At 38.8% G+C, this 21,713-nt stretch overlaps 1 protein-coding gene across 24 annotated transcripts in view; it reads left to right on the top strand.

The window, feature by feature from the left end:
* HUWE1 (HECT, UBA and WWE domain containing E3 ubiquitin protein ligase 1) overlaps positions 1–21,713 on the top strand; it is a 165,672-nt gene that overhangs the window by 85,647 nt on the left and 58,312 nt on the right. For 22 of the 24 annotated variants that reach the window (XM_045472025.1, XM_045472015.1, XM_045472028.1 and 19 more), the window contains 7 exons: positions 3,640–3,731; positions 4,333–4,544; positions 7,536–7,593; positions 8,637–8,813; positions 11,838–12,083; positions 13,105–13,238; positions 14,080–14,174. In XM_045472025.1, coding sequence (XP_045327981.1) covers positions 3,640–3,731; positions 4,333–4,544; positions 7,536–7,593; positions 8,637–8,813; positions 11,838–12,083; positions 13,105–13,238; positions 14,080–14,174 — 1,014 coding nt within the window. The remainder of the gene's footprint in view (positions 1–3,639; positions 3,732–4,332; positions 4,545–7,535; positions 7,594–8,636; positions 8,814–11,837; positions 12,084–13,104; positions 13,239–14,079; positions 14,175–21,713) is intronic. The other 2 variants (XM_045472032.1, XM_045472029.1) reach the window with 1 other exon arrangement.

Genomic DNA, 21,713 nt, shown 5'->3' with positions numbered 1-21,713 from the left:
AGGTGTCCTCAGGTCTAAAATGAGTCTCTTGTAGACAGCAAATAGATGCGTCTTGTTTTTTTATCCATTCTGATACCCTATGTCTTTTGGTTGGCGCATTTAATCCATTTACATTCAGTGTTATTATAGAAAGATACGGGTTTAGAGTCATTGTGATGTCTGTATGTTTTATGCTTGTAGCCATGTCTCTGGTACTTTGTCTCACAGGATTCCCCTTAGGATCTCTTGTAGGGCTGGTTTAGTGGTAACGAATTCCTTCAGATTTTGTTTTTTGGGAAGACCTTTAACTCTCCTTCTATTCTAAATGACAGACTTGCTGGATAAAGGATTCTCGGCCGCATATTTTCTGTTCATCACATTGAAGATCTCCTGCCATTCCTTTCTGGCCTACCAAGTTTCAGTAGAGAGATCGGTTACGATTCTTATAGGTCTCCCTTTATATGTTAGAGCATATTTATCCCTTGCTGCTTTCAGAATTTTCTCTTTATCCTTGTATTTTGCCAGTTTCACTATGATATGTCGTGCAGAAGATCGATTCAAGTTATGTCTGAAGGGAGTTTTCTGTGCCTCTTGGATTTCAGTGCCTTTTTCCTTCCCCAGATCAGGGAAGTTCTCAGCTATTATTTCTTCAAGTACCCCTTCGCACCTTTCCCTCTCTCTTCCTCCTTTGAAATACGTATTATGCGTAGATTATTTCTCTTTAGTGCATCACTTAGTTCTCTCATTTTCCCCTCATACTCCTGGATTTTTTTTATCTCTTTTTCTCAGCTTCTTCTTTTTCCATAATTTTATCTTCTAGTTCACCTATTCTCGCCTCTGCCTCTTCATTCTGAGCTGTGTTCATCTCCATTTTATTTTGCAGCACATTAATAGCATTTTTTACCCCCTCTGGCTGTTCGTTAGTCCCTTGATCTCTGTAGCAATAGATTCTCTGCCGTCCTTTATATTGTTTTCAAGCCCAGCGATTAATTTTGACTTATTCTAAATTCACTTTCTGTTATATTGTTTAAATCGTTTTTTATCAGTTCGTTAGTTGTCGTTATTTCCTGGAGGTTTTTTTTAGGGGAATTCTTCCATTTCATCATTTTGGATAGTCCCTGGAGTGGTGCGGAACTGCAGGGCACTTCCCCTGTGCTGTCTTGAATAACTTGCGTTGGTGGGCAGGGCCGCATTCAGACCTGATGTCTGCCCCCAGCCCACCGCTGGGGCCACAGTCAGACTGGTGTGTACCTTCTTTCCCCTTCTCCTAGGGGCGGGATTCACTGTTGGGTGGTATGGCCAGCCCAGGCTACTTGCACACTGACAGGCTTGTGGTGCTGGGGATCTGGCGTATTAGGTAGGGTGGATTGGCAAGGTGCACAGGGGCGGGAGGGGCAGGCTCAGCTCACTCTTCCTTTGCTTCGGGAGGGGCCCTGTGGCACCAGGAGGGAGTCAGACCCACCGGAGGGATGGATCCGCAGAAGCACAGCGTTGGGTATTTGCGTGGTGCAAGGAAGTTCCCTGACAGGAACTGGTTCCCTTTGGGATTTTGGCTGGGGAAGGGTGAGGGAGATGGCCCTGGCAAGCGCCTTTGTTCCCCACCAAGCTGCGCTCTGTTGTCCGGTGCTCAACAACTCTCCCTCCCGTTGTCCTCCAGCCCTCCCATTCTCTGAGCAGATCTGTTAACTTATAACCATCCAGATTTTAAGTCCCCCTTGCCGTCAGAGCACACTCCATCCTGCCCCTCCACTTCTGCAAGCCAGACTGGGGGTCTCTGCTTTGCCGGCAGGCTGCCCGCCACCCTGGCTCCCTCCCGCCATTCTGTGTAGCGTGCACCGCCTCTCCGCCCTTCCTACCCTCTTCCATGGATCTCTTGTCTACGCTTGGCTCTGGAGAATCCGTTCTGCTAATCTTCTGGCGATTTTCTGGGTTATTTAGACAGGTGTGGGTGGAGTCTAAATGATCCGCAGGACGCGGTGAGCCCAGCATCCTCCTATGTCACCATCTTCCCCTGGTGCCAAGATTTTAGATGTTAGATGGTTATCAAGCCACCAATTGGCAAGGAAGTCCTTTCTTGAATTCACGTCGTTTCTCTGGCTAGATTTGCTAAGCTTAATGGGAATTATCACTGTAATTATCGTTGTATCACTATTTACGTTGTATTGCAGGTAGAAAAGAAGACTTCATCCTTATCCTCTGCTCATATTTTCATGCTTCTCAACAGTTCAGTGTGTGTGTGTGTGTAAGTTCAGGGTTTTAATCTGAATTGGGACAAGTGTTGGGAAAACCAAACTTTGGCCATAGAAACTTTTTCCTTCCTAGGCCACCAAGGGGACCAGATCATGTCCCCAGGTGCCCCTGAGTGGCTCCAGATCTCTGGGTGGTGCCTCCAGGCCATATCCTCAAGCTCCAATTGGCTGCAGGGTTTGGGCTGGTCAGAAGCTAAACTGTAGTAGAGTGACTTGCAGAGACTACACCCCCTCCTTTTGGGTCAGGGCAGGAGAGGCAGTCCCAGATTCCCCTATGGGCTCCCAGGTAGCAAGGCCTATACTGTGCTTCTACCACAATGGGAGAACCTGGGGGAACAAGAATTATCCAGTGAAGATCTTGGGGGCGAGGTCACTTAGGGCATGGGGTCTGACAGAGGCAGCAAAACAGAGAGAAGGAGGGTCTCCTTGGGAGTCCACATTTCCACCTGTCATCACTCTGTGCCACTGAGACACCTCAGTGACCAGAGCTTGAAAGATGCTGACGACTCTTTTCCGGTGATCTTTTAGATGTCAGCAACAAAGGAGTGGTGTTCCTCAGACTATCAACCATTCGTTATTAAATGTACGGTTATGGTGCTAGTGAGAAATGGGTATTAGGGGCAGTAGATTTCCAGGCCCACCATCTAATCTGTTGCAACAGGAGATACAAAGTCCCAAGATGTTGCTCTCCGTGATCTTCTATTCTAATGTTCAAATCCCTACGATAGTAAGAAATTAATAGATTTTCTTCTCAGTGTATTTGAGGCCAGATTATTACAGAATAATGAGAAAGTAGGGCTCCAGAATCTAGTTTTCACAAATGTGCTTTGTGCTTTCAGCCACCACTGTAGCATTCTAGCCAATATCATTCTTAATTGGGGCAGCCAGTATGTTAATGATTTTATGCTCCTCTCTCTCCCTCCCTCCTAGTTCAGACCTTGGCATTAGAGATTGCCAGAGTAGAATGTAGAATATGTGGTTATTTTAGAATGTTTTCACTAGGACCACCTGGGTGGCACAGTCGGTTGGATATCCCACTCTTGATCTCAGCTCGGGTCATGATCTCATGGTTTGTGGGTTCAAGCCTCACAATGGGCTCTACACTGATGGTGTGGAACCTGCTTGGGATTCTGTCTCTGCTTCTCTCTGTCCCTCCCCCACTTGTGTGCTCGCTCTGTCTCGCAAAATAAGTTAAAAAAATTTTTTTTAATGTTTTCGCTAGACTGATAAAGTTCCTTTTTCCTCCCCAGTGATTTGCTTTCAGAGGTTGGTGTGAATTCATTTGAGAAAGCATGGCATTAGAAAATCACAACAACCTTCTCAGTTTCTTCTTTCCTCCTCGTATTGGCAGAGAAAATAGCTCAAGCTCTATTTTCTTCAGTCTTTCTAACAGTTCATTTTTTCCTTTAAGGGGATACCGCATCTAACCTGGGGAGTGCTGTTGATGAGCTCATGAGACATCAGCCCACCCTCAAAACAGATGCAACAACTGCAATCATTAAGGTATGAAGTGATAAGGCTGACCGTGGGCATGAGAGAGCAGTTAAGGGGGAGTTTTTAAGAAAAAGCTTGGCCTACTGGAGGTCATTGGGATTCTTGGCCTATGCCTAGAAGATGATTATGTCTACCTTATTTTCTCCTTATCCTTGGGTTGGTCCTTGCCCCCCCCCGCCCCCAGAAAGTCACTTAAGTATTATTTTCTTCTATAGGGTATTAATAAGTTGCCAGGATTTAGCTTCTATTTGTAAAAGCATATTAGTTTTTCTAACCTTTGTTTCTTGATATTCTTTTTCACATTTAGTAGCCCTGCCAGTTACAGTATAGTATATGCCTGGTGCTTATGAATTAGGACATGGAGTCAGGTTAGTCACTTAACAGCTATGTCATCCTGAACAAGTTACTTAACTTCACGAAACTTCAGTTACCTTGTGTGTAAAATAGGATTGATGACTATATTCCAGGAGTGATGTATGTTACATACATATGTCAAGATAAAGTGTTTTGTGTCAGCACTTCTGTGTACAACACGTAGAAAATGCTCCAAAAATGTGTTAGTTGTCCCATTTCTTATTTACTAATAAATAATATTTCCTGTGTCTTTCAGTTACTTGAAGAAATTTGTAACCTTGGAAGAGACCCTAAATACATCTGTCAGAAGCCATCAATCCAGAAGGCAGATGGCACTGCCACTGCTCCTCCTCCAAGGTCTAATCATGCTGCAGAAGAGGCCTCTAGTGAGGATGAGGAGGAGGAAGAAGTACAGGCCATGCAGAGCTTTAATTCTGCCCAACAGAATGAAACTGAGCCTAATCAGCAGTAAGTGTTTGCAAGACAGGTCCCCTAGCTTTGTGACCTTGGGCATGTCATTTTCATCCATAAAAGCTAGGGAGTTGGATTAGATCATTATAAGGTTCTTCCAGCCCTAGGAGTCTTGTTTTTCTTTCTTTGACCATTGTGTATCATTTATCCTTTCATATCCTTTCATATTTAATTGTATTGGTTGCCTTAGGAAGGTGTCCTTCTTAAAAAGTTCATGAAATTGAATCAGTTCACTATATCAAGTTGATGGGCTTCTCTCAGAGAACTTATGTTCCCATTGTTGGTATAGTATTCGTATCATTGCTTAATTGTTTGCATAAGTGAGCACATATGAAACATCCTACTTTTGAAGCCTGTCTCCTAAGAAGTCCTTAAGAATTACAGGGATTTGTTGTGGGTCTTTGTTTTTTGTTTGATTACTATCTGTTCATTCCAGATAAATCAGAAGTCTTTGGAATGTACTGTATGGTTGTAACCAGGCACAGTAGATTTTCCTTCTTATTTCTATTTAAGGTTTGTTTTATATTAAAATTGACTACCTAGATGGTGAAATGGGGATGGGGGTGGGTTTAAAGACTGCTGGCTGAAAGTGGCTCTTTGAAGCTTATATTGTTCACATGCTAGAAATGAAATGTAACTATTGTAGGTATAACTCTTAGGGGTGTGATCCCTCTGGACTGTCCTGCATTTATTCATTTAATAAGTGCTCTTTTGGTTTATAAATAACTAGTTCTGAGAAAAGCAGGAATGTTTTAGGTGTGGATATGAATGGGTTTAGGCTAGTGTTGAAGGATTGCTGGGAACTTAAGAGAAAATTATGGTCGAGTAGATAGAAGGAGTGAAGGCCTAGACTCCAAAATCAGTGCCTTTTTACAACTCTAGGAAGTAATGAGCCTGTTGGTATGAGTTTTTGTTTTCTTTTTGAGGAGAGGCATTAACCACTAAGTATTGTACATTGCTTTGTTGAGCAGATGTCTTACCCTTGTCTGAGAAGGCAACTCTACTTCATTCTAACAGCATCTTCTATTTTGATTAAAATGTTCTCTTTCTGGAAGAGGAGGACACCTGAAAGAAAGCAAGACTTCACATGCAAAGGAGTCAGAATCAGTGCTTCCTTGCCACATCCTTGATTGTCTGCCACCCTGCTGGGATATGATTTCCTTTCCTGGCTACAAAACAAGAGAAGGATTTCTTAAACTTGAGAGGTGGGAGGGTGGTTTTGAGTGAAGCTGGGCATGTTCATCTGCATATAATGTTTTCTCTGCCTGGACATCTTACACCTTAGATCTAACATGCCCAGATTTCAAGCTCTCATAGTAAATTGACATTTTCTCATGGCCTCATGTTTTTTCACTCCATGCTTTTCTTAGGGTATGTGTCACCGTGTTACAGCCATATTTATCCCCATCCGCAGATTATCTTATCTCCTTCTTTTCTATCTACCAAATTCCTGCAAAGCCAGCTCAGATGTCTCATTCTTAAAGGAGCTTTTCCTTTTTTTACCTCCAAAGGGGGAGTTGATCATGTTTACTATTCTTGCATGACGTTTTCAGCCTGGAAGCCAAAAGATGAAGATAGTGAAAAAAAGTGGTTACCAGTTTGCTCCTAGATGTGGATTAAGAACCATTATTGGTTTGTTTTCTCTCTCATTCTCCTCCCTAACTTCCATCTAGCAAATAAGGGAAGTACCTGGGTCCCATTTCATAATATTACTTTGGCTCTTTGCCATTACCGTTGTTTTTTTTACAAAGGGACAGGTGTTTCATCTGGGCTAGAACCACACCTGCACTCCTTAGCTGTAGAGATGGATCTCTAGGTTCTTTCCCAGGAGGTACAGTCAGGCTGGGGTGGATGATTACTGTAAGTAGGGATTGCTGTAGTGGTTAAGGAGGAACTTTATAGTCAAGGAAAAGTTGCAGTCTTCCCATGGAATCATTTCACTCCTGGCTTATAGACACCTCCCCCCAACCCCCTCCCCCCCCGCCCTTTGTAGTAAGTTCTTCCCTGTATTCTTCAAATATCCTTGTCAAACTCTAGCTCTAGGTATGTCATCACTGAAGCCACTGTCTAGTCTGCATTTTGATGCCTGGTAAATCTTTATTTACATCTTGAGGACTATTAACTTCTTGCCAGTTTTCTTGCCCTCTCTCTCCCCCCACCTCTCCCTTCTTTTATTTCTGCCCTTTACCCAAATGTCTTCAAGGGCCTATATCCAGAATGCTCCCTATTCGACTGAAGTTTTGACCCTTCCTAGGGTTCATCTTTGAGGTAAATTGTGTTTCATTTTAATAGATATTGTGGGTTCCCCCCTTTTGTTTCTTGCAAAAGCCAAGATTGTGCTTAAAGGCTTCATTTCTTGCAGCTATGGCATTACTGCCAGCCGCCTTGTCTGTGGTGCAGCATTTAAGTATTTGAAGCAAAAGACCTGATCACAGGTTTTGGATATTTCAGGGACTGTTGTGATACAAGTATAAATAGTTAGGGAAGGAGGGCTTGGGTGTTGGCTTCATCTTTGATTAACTGTTTTGAATGGTTTGTTGATCTAAGCATGGAATTTTGAACAAAATTAAATTCCATTTCCTGCCGTCTATTGTAACTTTAAACCTGATGCAAGAACATGGTAAGATGTTGTATTTGTTTCTTTGCCTAGCTCCTATCTTTAAGCAAATGTGTCAGTAGTCTCAATCGAACTTACTGTTTTCATACCGATGAATTCCTCCTATGATATTTTGCCTAAGATAGGATAGTTTCTTTTGAGATATGTGCAAATGCTGAGTTTGTTAAGGCCTGGTTTTTTCTTTTGTGCTCTCAACCTAGGCAGGCTTGAAAAGCTAGCTTCAGATTTGATTTCAGTTTTTTCTTTTTCCTTGTGCTGTACTAAAGACTAACTTAAAGAAAGAACCTAGAATTTCGTGCTGTTTCCCTTTCCTTTGTTTTCTTGCACTAGTATTGCGAATTTGTGTAACTCACTCTTTTCTCCCTTAACAGGGTTGTTGGTACAGAAGAACGTATTCCTATTCCCCTCATGGATTACATCCTTAATGTGGTAAGATTCATGGTAGGGCAAACTGAGTAAAGGTGTGTGTTATTCTGGAAAACGTGTGGGATTACCAAATAGTCCAGTGATTTTTGCATTTATTTTCACTGGAGCCTTTACAGTGCAGAACAGTGGGCAAAGATGTGCAAACCCTTGTTCTGTGAGACTGGTTTGCCAAAAATGGACAACATTCTTCCCCTTTTTTAGATACTCCTAATTTTCTGTTCATTGCTACTATTCCCAATTGGAATCCAAGCAGAAGAGTGGGATTTGTTAGGCCAGTCCAGTATTATGTTCTATGAATATATCCAACATATATTTTTTTCCCATTATTTGCTAGATTTCCCATTAATTTCTCTTTTGTATAAAAAAATAGTAATGTGACGTTTCGTTTTAGCTTCCCGTGTGTCTCAAGAAAAAAGTAAAGAGTTTGAATTTTCCCAGAATTACTTCTCTATAAGGGGAAGCCCACTTAGCAATTATTCTAGCCCACTAAGCACTTCCAAGACTTCCAGAGATGGTATCTTTGGAAGAGATGTGCCTGTGTGTTTGTTGCCCACATTTTACTTTGTTACCCTTAAAAAATGCTTTGTTTGGTCCAAACCACTCTTCCAGAGTTCTAGTTTTCATTTGTATTATGGGCACATTGAGGGAAAGTATCCATTTTTACTTCCAGGGGAGAGGTAATGCACTGTCACACTAGGAGCAAATTAAGAGAATTAGATCTGATTTTGCCACTAATTCATGAGTGTGGCTCTGAGCAAGTCATTTATCCTCTCTATGCTCTCAAATTATATAACTTTAGGTAGCCAAAAAGGTAGATTGGGGAGAGGTAATTATTCGTATTTGTGGTGTTTGTTTTTTGTTTTTTGTGGGTGTTTTTGGCAGATGTTTAGGGTCCATATCATCTCTATACTTACTTACCTGAGGTTTTGGTATCTTAGAAAATACTGATTACATGAATACAAGGCTACCCCTGTTCTTACTCCAAGCTGGCCTTTTAGTTCCAGGTGTTAGTCTCTAACATTTTCTTTTTCATTTTCATTACCTAGATGAAATTTGTGGAATCTATTCTGAGCAACAATACAACAGATGACCACTGCCAGGAATTTGTGAATCAGAAAGGACTCTTGCCTTTGGTCACCATTTTGGGTCTTCCCAATCTGCCCATTGATTTTCCTACATCTGCGGCCTGTCAGGCTGTTGCAGGTGTCTGCAAATCCATATTGGTAAGAGCATCTGGCTAAATATTTTCATTTCTTTTTAGAAATCAGTTTTGCAGTACTTCTGTATACATGTTTTTATTGTGGTCTCCCTTTACCTACAACCAAAAAATAATGAAGAAATTTGTGGTTATGTGCTACAGGTGAATTTTGTGCCTAATAAATAGTGTGTCACATCATTTCTCATTGAAAAGTTGAAGTTGTTTATTATAGTTCCTAGGTTTGGTACATAGTTCTAACATTTGAGTTTATTGGAAGAGAAAGTATATCTTCAAGAATGTTTTGGAGCTGGGTTTTATTATGTCATCCTTTCTCATAGATGCTTTTAACACAATCTGGTATTGTTTAGTTAATGTAGTTTTTTTTCCTTTTTCAAGATTGTTCAAGTTTTGCCAAGAAATTAAGTGCTTTATTTTTTTTAAATAGTGGTAAAATACACAGCACATGATATTTACCACTTTAACCATTTTTAACTGTATGGTTCAGTAGTGTTAAGTACATTCACATTGTTGCAAACCAATCTCCAGAAGTTTTTTATCTTGCAAAACTGAAATTCTGTACTCATTAAATTACAACTCTGCATTCCCCTTGCCCTCCCAGCCCATGGTAAATTTGTTCTACTTTCTGTCACTCTGAATTTGACTGTTCTAGGTACCTCATGGAATTCATAAGCTGTTTGTCTTTCTGTGGTTGGCTTATTTTGCATAGCATAATGTCTTCAAGATTCACCCATGTTGTAGCATATGTCAGAATTTCCTTTCTTTTTATGGCTCTATTATATGTGTAAGCCACATTTTGTTTATCCATTCATTCACTGATAAACATTTGGGCTACTTCCACCTTTTGGCTATTTTGAATACTGCTGAAATGAACACGGGTGTGCCTGTATTTCTTCAAGACTGTGTGTGTGTGTGTGTGTGTGTGTGTGTGGTGAGAACACTTAAGATCTATTCTCAGCAAATTTCAAGTATATAATATAGTATTAACTATAGACACCATGCTTATATTAAATCTCCAGAACTTATTCATAACTGAAAATTTGCCCTTTGACCAACATCTCCACATTTCCCCCCAGCCCCTGGCAACCATCATTCTGCTCTCTGGTTCTTTGAATTTAACTTGTTTAGATCCCACATAAAAGTGTGATCATACTCAAGACTCCTTTCAGTTCTTTTGGTTATACACTCAGAAGTAGGATTGGTGGACTATATGGTAGTTCAATTTTTAATTTTTCAAGGAACTACCATACTGTTTTTCATAGCTCCACCATTTCACATTCTGACCAACAATGCACAGGGGTTCCAATTTCTCTGCATCCTCACCAACACTTGTTAATTTTCTTTTTCTTTGTTTTTCCTTGATAGTAGCCAACCTAGTAGGTATAAGTGCAACCTCATGGTTTCAGTGTGCATCTTTCTGATGATTAGTGATGTTGAGTATCTTTTTATGTGCTTATTGGCCATTTGTGTATCTTTGGAGAGATGTCTACTCAAGTCCTTTGCCCATTTTTTAGTGGGGTTTGATTCTTGTTGTTGAGTTGTAGGAGTTCTTTATATATTCTGGTTACTCCTTATCAGATAAATGATTCGCAATATTTTCTCCCACTCTATGGGTTGCCTTTTACCTCTGTTAATAGTGTACTTTGATGCACAAAAGCTTTCAATTCTGATGAAATCCATTTTATCTTTTTTTCCTGCCATTGCTGTGCTTTTGATGTCAAATCTAAAAAACCATTGCCAAATCCAGTGTCACACAGCTTTTACACTATGGCTCCTTTTAGGTGTTTTTATATTTTTAGCTGCTACCTTCAGGTCTTTGATCTATTTTGAGTAATTTTTTCATATGGTGTAAAGTAAGGCCCAACTTCATTCTTTTGCATGTAGATACCCAGTTTTCCCACCACTATTTGTTGAAAAGCCTGTTCTTTCTCTTGCACCTTTGTCTTGACACCCTTATCAAAAATCATTTGACTGTAGATGTAAGGGTTTATTTTCGGGCGTTATTCTATTCTGTTGGTCTTAAAGTCTGTCTTTATGCCAGAACCACATTTTTATTACTGTAGCTTTGTGATAAGTTTGGAAATCAGGCAGTTTGAGATCTACAACTTTGTTCTTTTTCAAGATAGTTATATCTATTTGGGGTCCCTTGAGATTCTTCTTAAGGATTTTAAGAGAGAGATTTCTATTTCTTACCCCCACCCAAAGGCCATTGACCTTTTCATAGGGACTGCATTAAATCTATGAAGTTCCTTTATTATCTGGATTGTGCAATGGCAAGTAATTGCTGCTAAAAATCAGTAATCCAGTTGCTTATGGACTTGGAAGGGTCCATAATTGTGACATAGCTGTAATTAATGTTTTATTTTGCTTTACTCTTTGCAATATTTAATTAAGTGCTGTTCATAAGAGAGAGAGGAAAAGGGGCTGTGATCCATCTTTATCCTACCTCTAAGATACTGTGTGAGAATGGATAGATGTGTTTAAAGCCACAGGAAAGACACTTAAGTTCTCCTGTCTTTGGATGACAGAATTTTCTGTGGACTCAAAAAGCAAATTACAAGGGCCATATAATCTTGAGTCGTCTCATAAAAAAGGAGATTGCCTAGCTGATACCTATTCTAGAATCACCTCTTATTTTAGGAAAAGAACAGTTGTAATACCGGTTTACTTCCATGCTTTGGAACCTTGCCTAATATTGCTCCCTATTGAGAAAAATTTGTAATTAATCACATAGTGTGAAGTCCTTCCTGTAACAGTATTTCAGTTTGGCCATCACAAGCTTTTAAATATGATTGGCTTACCACATTTGAAAGCCTCTCATTTGAGAGAAGTAAAATGTTTCTTTAGGAGGCATTTAGGTATGTCCTACCTGCATTCATATTTTGGCTCTGCCATTTACCCAGATGGGAGACCATGGCCAGGTTTGAAATTTGTGAGACTTGTCTTGCACTTCTTCCATTGTGACTATTAAAGACATGATGCATATGAAATTCATTGTACATTAATTATTTAATTATTATTCTTGTTTCAGACACTGTCACATGAACCCAAAGTTCTTCAGGAGGGTCTCCTTCAGTTGGACTCCATCCTTTCATCCTTGGAGCCGTTACACCGCCCAATTGAATCCCCTGGGGGCTCAGTGTTATTGCGAGAACTGGCTTGTGCTGGCAATGTTGCTGATGCTACCCTCTCAGCTCAGGCCACACCTCTACTGCATGCACTTACTGCTGCCCACGCCTACATCATGATGTTTGTTCATACTTGCAGAGTTGGACAGGTAAGAACTAGGGGTGAGCAAGTTGGTTTAAAGCTGGTAAAATACCTGTGGCATATACTGGGCATCTTACTGTGCTTAGAAGCAGTTCTACCTGGGCTAGCTGCTAAAAGAACAGATTTTTTTTCAGTGAGTAATATAGGTTTATGTTTCAGGTTGCTGTCTAGTTTCGCTTTGCCTTAGTATTTTTTTTTTTTTCATTAGAATTTGGGTTACCATATAATTTGTTTTCTGAATTGGACTTTGTTGAGAGGAAAAGAGGTTGCTATAAATAATGGGCAGCTATATAGGCCAACTGGAATATATAGTCACCTCTTTTAGTAGGCAAGCCTCAATTGGGTGCTTATCTGGCCTTATTGTTTCCCAATCTTTCTACAAATGCATGTAGGCCTAATAATGGGATGGCAAGAAAGAAATTTGACCACAGAACATTTAAGTCAGTGGTCATTAACAGATTAATAAAGATTACTTAAATATCAAACCCTATGCCTGCCATCTGTGTGAGGTTCCTCTTGTGGTTCCAGAAACACAGGGTGTTTTTGTGTGCTCACAGTTTTACAGCCTTTAGTTCTCAAGTATTCAGTTCTAAAGATTAATGATGTAATGTTTCAGCACCCCTGTTCTATGCCTTTGAGCAGGAGTATATTCTTTGGATCAAATCAAATGAAAAGCACAGGTATAAACTATTTAGAAAACAATTCAGTTGCATTACAAAGCTTAGGGATTTATTTTCATGACTTTTTATTAAATTAAATAAAATTCATGTGAAATGTTCCCTTCAAGAAATTAAATCAAACGTTTATTGAAATTAAGAAATAAGAGGAAAATAACAAGCTCCCTACCACCTAAAAAAATTAGAAGGCTGTCAATGAATCTACAGAACTGTTTCTTTAGAAAGTTGCACATGACTGTTGTCTTTCACTTTCCAAGAAAGCAATGAGAAGAAAATGAGAAGGGATGTTAGACACAGACAAATGTTGAGGAGGGCATCCCAAAGATCAGCTTCTGTTTACTTTGATTGCAGAGTGAAATTCGTTCCATCTCCGTAAACCAGTGGGGTTCTCAGTTGGGTCTGAGTGTTCTGAGCAAGCTGAGCCAGTTATACTGTTCCTTGGTGTGGGAAAGCACTGTTCTTCTCTCCCTGTGTACCCCAAACAGGTAAGGGAATGGTCATCTCTTTATTATTTTTGTCTTTCCTAACAGAGAAACTAAGTTCAGTTATCCTGGAGGATTGTTTTGGTCAAGGATAGAAGGCTATTTATTAGTAAAGAGTTCAGAGGGTTCCTTATCTGTCTTAGTGCATTCAGGCTGCTGTAACATAATGCCACAGACTGGATCCTTATAAACAGCAGAATTTTATTGTTTGTTCATAGTTCTGGAAACTGGAAGTCTGAGGCTGTGGTGCTGGCATGGTTGAGTGAGGGTCCTTTTCTGGGTTGTAGACTTTTAATTGTTTTTATCTTCACATGGTGGAAGGGACTAGGAATCTTTCTAGAGCGTTTTTTATTCTTGGTCCCATTAATTTTATGCTTGCTTATTTATTTATTTATTCATTTTATGCTTAGTCCCATTCATGAGGGTTCTCCCTCAAGATGTAAGAACTTCCCAAAGGCCTTACGGACTAATACCATCACATTGGGCATTAGGGTTTTAACATACAATTTTGAGGGGACACAAATGTTTAGTCCATAGTATTGTCCTTCCCATTTACCAGCCTGGGGGCTTGCTTATAAATGTATTATCTTCTACATCTTTGATCTTATGTCCTTATTATGCAGTGTCAGCATGATAGGTATTTTAAATTTGTTACCCAAATCCAAAGAGTTGATTTCAAAACCTTGTTGAGTGCTACCTCAGGAACTTGATCATTGCAGATACCCTATTAGGTTAACTTACCTGTTACAGGGAGGATAGTGTCAGTCAAGCAGATTAGGAACCAAGCATAACTTTAAAAATGAGCTATGACAGTTCTTTTTGCTCATGGTTTGTCTTGCTGCAGCCTACCATCTGGGTGTGAATTTGGCCAGGCGGACATGCAGAAACTGGTTCCAAAGGATGAGAAGGCAGGTACGACCCAGGGCGGAAAAAGATCAGGTAACCAAGAAACCAAAATCTTAGCCATTAATTCTCCTGAATTCTGTCTCTGTGTCTTTATAGGTGACTGTGTGTGTGTGTGTGTGTGTGTGTGTGTGTGTGTGTGTGTGTGTGTGAAAATTTAGTTACCTCTGTTTTCCTTAGTCCTCAATTTTTTTTCCTTTCATTTTTATTTTGAAATTATTTTCACTCATTTTCTCTATAAAATGTATATACACATAATGGTAAAAATTATGGGATGTAGTAGAAAGAACAATTACTCATACTTGTATCACAAATATTTTGGAAGTATCTACCTGATCTTTCCCCTTGGGGATACATTTTATTAACATAGTTGAGATTATCTTAGAGGTAATATTTTAGATCTCTTTTTCACTTGACATTAAGTGCCATGTAAAGAAAGGGTTTGTGAAGTAACCATTCCCTGTTAAGTTTCTAATGGACTATTTTTAAAAATGAGTATCTTTTTATATAGTTTTCTGTAAAGGGAAGATTAATTCCTAGAAGTTACTGTATCAAAGCGTATGGTGGGACTCTAATTTGTGTATGCATACTTATCAGAAGCTTAATTTCCCTGCTTAAAGATGGCAAATGATTGTCTTAAGTGACTGTGGAACACTTTAGAACCACACTGCTCAATATGGTAGCCACTAGCCATGTGTGGAATGTTGAACACTCATAAGGTAGCCAGTACAGCTAAAAAATTGAATTTTTTTCTTCCTCTTTTGCTCTCCCTCCCTGTTTTTTTAAATGTTTATTTTTGAAAGAGAGAGCATGAGGGGAGGACAGAGGATCTGAAGCAGGCTCCGTATTGACCACAGGGAGCCTGATGCAGGGCTCAAGCTCAGCAAACCATGAGATGTTGACCTGAGCCACCCAGGTGTCCCCCCACCCCCCAATCTTTCTTCTTCCCCTTTCTCTCTATCTTCCCTCTTGCTCTTTTTTTTTCTTTATTTCCTCTTACAAGGGGAGGGTATTATGTTTTGAATTGTGTCTCCCCACCCCACCTACACAAAAAAACTTATGTTGAAGCACTAAACCCCTAGCACCTCAAAATGTGACTTTATTTGGAAATAGGGTTGCTAAACATGTGGTTGAGATTATATAGATTGGATGGAGAAAACTGAATTCTTAATTTTTGTTAGTTTCAATATAACAACTATTACTGTGTTCAGTTGTTAGAAGGCTTCTAAGTATGTTTAGAACAACTTTGGTATGTGAATGTATTTTTTTTTTTTCAACTAAATTCTGTGAAAGCTGTACCTGGGTGGTTCAGTCAGTTAAGTGTCCGACTCTTGCTCAGCTCAGCTCTTGATCTCAGGGTCATGACTTTAAGCCCCAGGGTGGGCTCCACGCTGGGCATGCATCCTGTGTGTGTGTGTGTGTGTGTGTGTGTGTGTGTGTGTGTGTGTGTGTGTATGTATATATATATACATACACATACACATATATTCATACATGCATAAAATGTATGAAATAAACGTAGATCAGCTATTTCTATGAAAATATAATGTCCAAATTGAGATGTACTCTAAACGTATTTATAGATACCTGGTTTTTAAAAATTACTGAGTATAAAAACTTAACAATTTTTATATATGATTATATGTTGAAAAATAAAAATTGAATAAATTGGGTTAAACAGTATATTTAAAATTATCTGTTTGGGGCGCCTGGATGGCTCAGTCAGGTAAGCATCCGACTTCGGCTCAGGTCATGATCTTACAATTCGTGAGTTTGAGCCTTGCACTGGGTTCTGTGCTGACAGCTCAGAACCTGGAGCCTGCTTCAGATTCTGTGTCTCCCTCTCTCTCTGCTTTTCTCTCTCTTTCTCTCTCTCTCTCTCAAAAATGAATATTAAAAAATTTTTAAATTTTTTTTAATGTTTTTATTTATTTTTGAGACCGAGAGAGACAGAGCATGAGCAGGGGAGGGGCAGAGAGAGAGGGAGACACGGAATTTGAAGCAGGCTCCAGGCTCTGAGCTGTCAACACAGAGCCCGATGCAGTGCTCGAAGCCACGGACCGTGAGATCATGACCTGAGCTGAAGATGGATGCTTAACCGACTGAGCCACCCAGGCGCCCCAACATTAAAAAACTTTTTAAAAATTATGTTTTTAATTTTTAATGTGGCTACTAGAAAATTTAAAATTATATGTGGCTCACACATATATGGACAGGGCTATTTTGTTTTTCTGATTCCATGTTATATATTTAAAATTTTTCTTTTATATTTGTTAAAAGTTTTTATTTTAATTCCAGTAGGTTAACATGAAGTGTTGTATTAGCTTCAGTTCTATAGTATAGTGATTCAACAATTCCATACATCACCTGGACAAGCTCATCAGGACAAGTACACTCCTTAATCCCCATTGCCTATATAACCCCTTCCCCAACCCCTCCCCTCTGGTAATGATCAGTTCTGTATAATTGTTTCTTGGTTTGTCTCGCTCTCTTTTTTCCCCTTTTGCTCATTTGTTCTGTTCCTTAAATTCCACATAGGAGTGAAATCATACAGTGTTTGTCTTTGACTTGTTTTGCTTAGCATTATACTAAGTCCATCCACATCCTTGCAAATGGCAAGATTTCATTCTTTTTTATGGTTGAAGAACATTCCATTTTCATATGTGCCACTTTTTCTTTATCCATTTATCAGTCAGTGAACACTTGGTCTGTTTCCATATCTTGGCTATTGTAAATAATGCTAGTATAAACATAGGGGTGCATGTATCCCTTTGAATTAGTGTTTTTGCATTCTTTGGATAACTACCTAGTAGTGCAATTGCTGAATTGTAGGGTAGTTCTATTTTTAACTTTCTGAGGAACCTCCATACTATTTTCCAAAGTGACTGCACCAATTTCCATTCCCACCAGCAGTGAAAATGGGTTCCTTTTTTCTACATCCTCACCAGCACCTTTTGTTTCTTGTGGCTTTGATTTTAGCCATTCTGACAGGTGTGAGATGATAGCTCAATGTAGTTTTGATTTGCGTTTCCCTGATGGTGAGTGATGATGAACATCCTGTGTTTTTTTGCCATCTCTATACTTTCTTTGGAAAAATATCTGTTCATGTCTTCTGCCCATTTTTTTGGTTGGATTATATGTTTTTTGGGTGTTGAGTTGTAGAAGTAAGTTGTTTGTGTATTTTGGATAGTAACGCTTTATCAGATATGTCATTTGCAAATACTTTCTCACGTGCTGTAGGCTACTTTTTAATTTTGTTGTTTTCCTTTACTGTGCAGAAGATTTTTATTTTGATGTAGTCCCAATAGTATATTTTTGCTTTTGTTTCCCTTGCCTTAGGAGACATATCTAGAAAATGTTACTATGGCTGATGTCATAGAGGTTACAGCGTGTGTTCTCTTCTAGGGCTTTTATAGATACAGGTCTCACATTTAGGTCTTTGACCCATTTTGAATTTATTTTTGTGTATGGTGTAAGAAAGTGGTCCAGTTTCATTCTTTTACATCTTGTCCATTTTTCCTTACAGCATTTGTTGAAGAGACCATCTTATTCCTGTTGTATATTCTTTCCTGCTTTGACAAAATGAGTTGACCATATAGTTGTGTCTATTTCTGGGTTTTCTTTTCTGTTCCATTGATCTGTGTGTCTGGGTATTTTTTGCCAGTACCATACAGTTTTCGATAACTGCAGCTTTATATTATAACTTGAAGTCTGAAAATGTGATGCCTCCAGCTTTGTTTTTTTTTTTTTTTTTCAAGGTTTCTTTGGCTATTGGGGGTCTTTTGTGTTTCCATACAAATTTTAGGATTGTTTGTTGTGGTTCTGTAAAAATTCCTGCTGGTATTTTGATAGGATTGCATTAAGTGTGTAGGTTGCTTTGGGAAGTATAGACATTTTAACAATATTTGTTCTTCCAATCCATGAGCACGGAATGTCTTTCCATTTCTTTGTGTTCTCTTCAATTTCTTTCATCAGTGTTTTAGAGTACCGCTGTGGTTCAGTTTATTCCTAGAGTATGTTATTTTTGGTGCATTTGTGAATGGGATTGTTCTTAATTTCTCCTTCTCTTCATTATTGGTGTATAGAAATGCACCAGATTTCTGTATGTTGATTTTGTGTCCTGTGACTTTACTGAATATGTATATCCGTTCTAGCATTTTTTAGTGGAGTCTTTAGGGTTTTCTATATATAGTATTATGTCACCTAGAAATAGGGAAAATTTCACTTCTTCCTTACTTTTGGATGTCTTTTATTTCTTTTTCTTGTCTGATTCCTGTGGCTAGGACTTCGAGTGATGTGATGAATAAAAGTGATAAGAGTGGGCATCCTTGTCTTATTCTTGATCTTAAAAGAAAAGCTCTCAGTTTTCCCCATTCAGGATGATGTGAGCTTTGTTTTTCATATGTGGCCTTTATTATGTTTAGGTATATTTCCTCTAAACCTACTTTGTTGGGTTTTTTTTTTTTTTATCATGAATAGATACTGTTCTTTGTCGTACTTTTTCTGCATCTTCTTGAAATTATCTTATGATTCTTATCCTTTCTCTTACTGATTTGATACATCACACTGATCGATTTGCAAATATTGAACCACCTTACAACCCGGGAATAAATCCTACTTGATCATGGTGAATGTTTTTTTAATATACTGTTGAATTTGGTTTGCTAGGAGTTTATTGAGGGCTTTTGCATCTGTGTTCATCAGGGATAGTGACCTGTAGTTCTCTCGTTCAGTGGTGTCTTTATCTGGTATTGGTATCAGGGTAATGCTGGCCTCATAAAAAGAATTTAGAAGTTTTCTTTCCCTTTATATTTTTTGGAATAGTTTGAGATGAATAGGAATTAAGTCTTCTTTGATTTAATGTTTGGTAGAATTCGCCTGTGAAGCCATCCAGTTCTGGACTTCTGTTTGCTGGGAGTTTATTGATTACTGACTCCGTTTCTTTGCTGGTTATCAGTCTGTTCAAATTTTCTATTTCCTCCTGTTTCAGTTTTGGTAGTTTATATGTTTCTAAGTATTTGTCCATTTCTTCTGGGTTGTCCAGTTTGTTAGCATATGGTTTTTCATAACATTCTCATGATTTTTTGTATTTCTGTGGTGTTGGTTGTTATTTCTCCTCTCTCATTGGTGATTTTATTTTTGTCCTTTCTCTTTACTGAGGATTAAAGAACCAGCTGCAGTTATCATTCATCTGTTCTGTTGTGTTTTTTTTAGTTCTAGATCATTTCTACTCTAATCTTTATTATTTCCTTCCTTCTGCTGGCTTTAGGTTTTGGTTGTTTTTCCAGCTCTTTTTGGTGTAGGTTGTTTGAGATTTCTTGCTTGTTGAGTTAGGCCTATATTGCTAAATATTTCCCTCTTAGAACTGTCTTTGCTGCATCCCAGAGATTTTGGACCATTGTGCTTTTCATTTGTTTCCATGTACTTTTCAAATTTCTTCTTTGATTTCATGGTTGACCCATTCATTGTTTAGTAGCATGTTGTTTAACCTCCACATATAACCTCAGATTTTTAAAAAATGTTTACTTATTTTGAGACAGCACATGCAAGCGAGGGAGGGATAGACAGAATCCCAAGCAGGCTCCGTGCTGTCAGCACAGATGTGGGGGCTCCATCTCACAAACCCTGAGATCATGACCTGAGCTGAAATCAAGAGTTGGACACTTAAACCAACTGACCCACTCAGGCGCCCCTCAGATTTTTTCTTGTGGTTGACTTATGTTGTCATAGCATTGTGGTCAGAAAAGATGCATGGTATGACTTCAATCTTCTTGAATTTGTTGAAGCTAGTTTTCTGGACTAATGTGTGATCTGTTCTGTAGACTGTTCCATGTATAATTGAAAAGAATGTGTATGTGTTATTTTGCTATTTTGTTTCAGGATGGAATGTTTTGAATATATCTGTTAAATCCATGTGGTCCAGTGTGTCATTCAAAGTCCTTGTTACCTTGTTGATTCCCTGTTTAGATGATCAGTCCATTAATGTAAGTGGGTGTGTTAAAGTCCCCTACTATTATTGTATTACTATCAATTAGTTCCTTTATGTTTGTTATCAACTGTATTGTGTATTTGGGTGCTCCTTTGTGAGTGCATATTCACAATTGTTACAGTTTTTTGTTGGATTGTCCCTTTTATTATTATATAGTGTCCTCCTTTGTCTCACAGTCTTTGTTTTAAAGCCCATTTTGTCCAGTATAAGTGTTGCTATTCTGACTTTCTTTTGACAACCATTTGCATGATAGATGATTCTCCAGCCCCTCGAATTCCACTTGCAGGTGTCTTTAGGTCTAACATGAGTCTCTTTTAGGCAGGATGGGTCTTGCTTTTTTATCCATATTGTCACTGTGTGTCTTTTGATTGCAGTGTTTAGTCCATTTACATTCAAAGTAATTATTGATAGATATGTAATGCCATTTTGTTATTTGTTTTGTGGTTGTTTCTGAAATTTTCTGATCCTTTCTTATCTTTCATGGTTTGCTATTTTCTTTAGTGATCTATTTGGATTTCTTTCTCTTTATTCTTTGAATATTTTTAGTGGTTTTTGATAGATGGTTACCATGATGTTCGTATATAACTTCTTTTGCATATAGCAGTCTATATTAGTTGGTTGTGGTTTAAGTTTGAACCCATTCTTCTCTCCCCATGTTTTAGGTATTTGTTGTTACATTTTATATCTTTTTTTGTGAGTTCCTTGATATTGTCACTTTTTTTAATTAAAATTTTTTTAATGTTTGTTTTTTGAGAGAGAGACAGAGCGAGCAGGGGAGGGGCAGAGAGAGAGAGAGAGAGGGAGACACAGAATCTGATGCAGGCTCCAGGCTCTGAGCTCTCATTGCAAAGCCTAATGCAGGGCTTGAACTCACAAACCACAAGATCATGACCTGAGCCAAAGTCAGACACTTAACTGACTGAGCCACCCAGGCACCCCGATATTGTCACTTTTGATCTCTCCTTTCTACTTAGAATCCTCTTTACTATTTCTTACAAGGCTGCTTTAGTGTTTGTGAACTCCTTTAGTTTTTGTCTGGGAAACTCTTTATCTCTACTTCTGTTCTGAATTATAACCTTGCTGAATAAACTATTCCTGGCCACAGATTTTTTTCCCATTCAACACTTTGAATATTTTATGCCATGCCCTTCTGGCTTACCAAGTTTCTGCTGAAAAATCTGCTTGCCTTCTGGGTTTTCCCTCATAGGTTACCAACTTTTTTTGTCTTGCTGCTTTTTGATTCTTCTCTTTATCACTATATTTTGCACATTTCTTTTTTTCTTCCTGCTTTTCAGTTTTTTTCTTTATCATTGTATTTTGCAAAATTAATCACAGTGTCTTTGTGTTCATCTGCTTTTGTTGATTCTGTTGGGGGTTCTCTGTGCCTCATGAATCTGCATATCTGTTTCCTTCCCCAGATTAGGGAAGTTTCCAGCTATTATTTCTTCAAATAAATTTTCTACCCCCCTTTCTCTCTCTTCTGGGTCTCCTTGTAGTAATGAATGCTATGTTTTGTGGACTCAGTGAGTTCGATGGGTCTATTTTCATGTGCATATTTCCCAGCTCGCATGCGCTAGCTGGGAGAG

Source organism: Leopardus geoffroyi, chromosome X (assembly GCF_018350155.1).
Source record: "Leopardus geoffroyi isolate Oge1 chromosome X, O.geoffroyi_Oge1_pat1.0, whole genome shotgun sequence".
Taxonomy (NCBI): domain Eukaryota; kingdom Metazoa; phylum Chordata; class Mammalia; order Carnivora; family Felidae; genus Leopardus; species Leopardus geoffroyi.
This window is presented reverse-complemented; position numbering and strand designations above follow the sequence as displayed.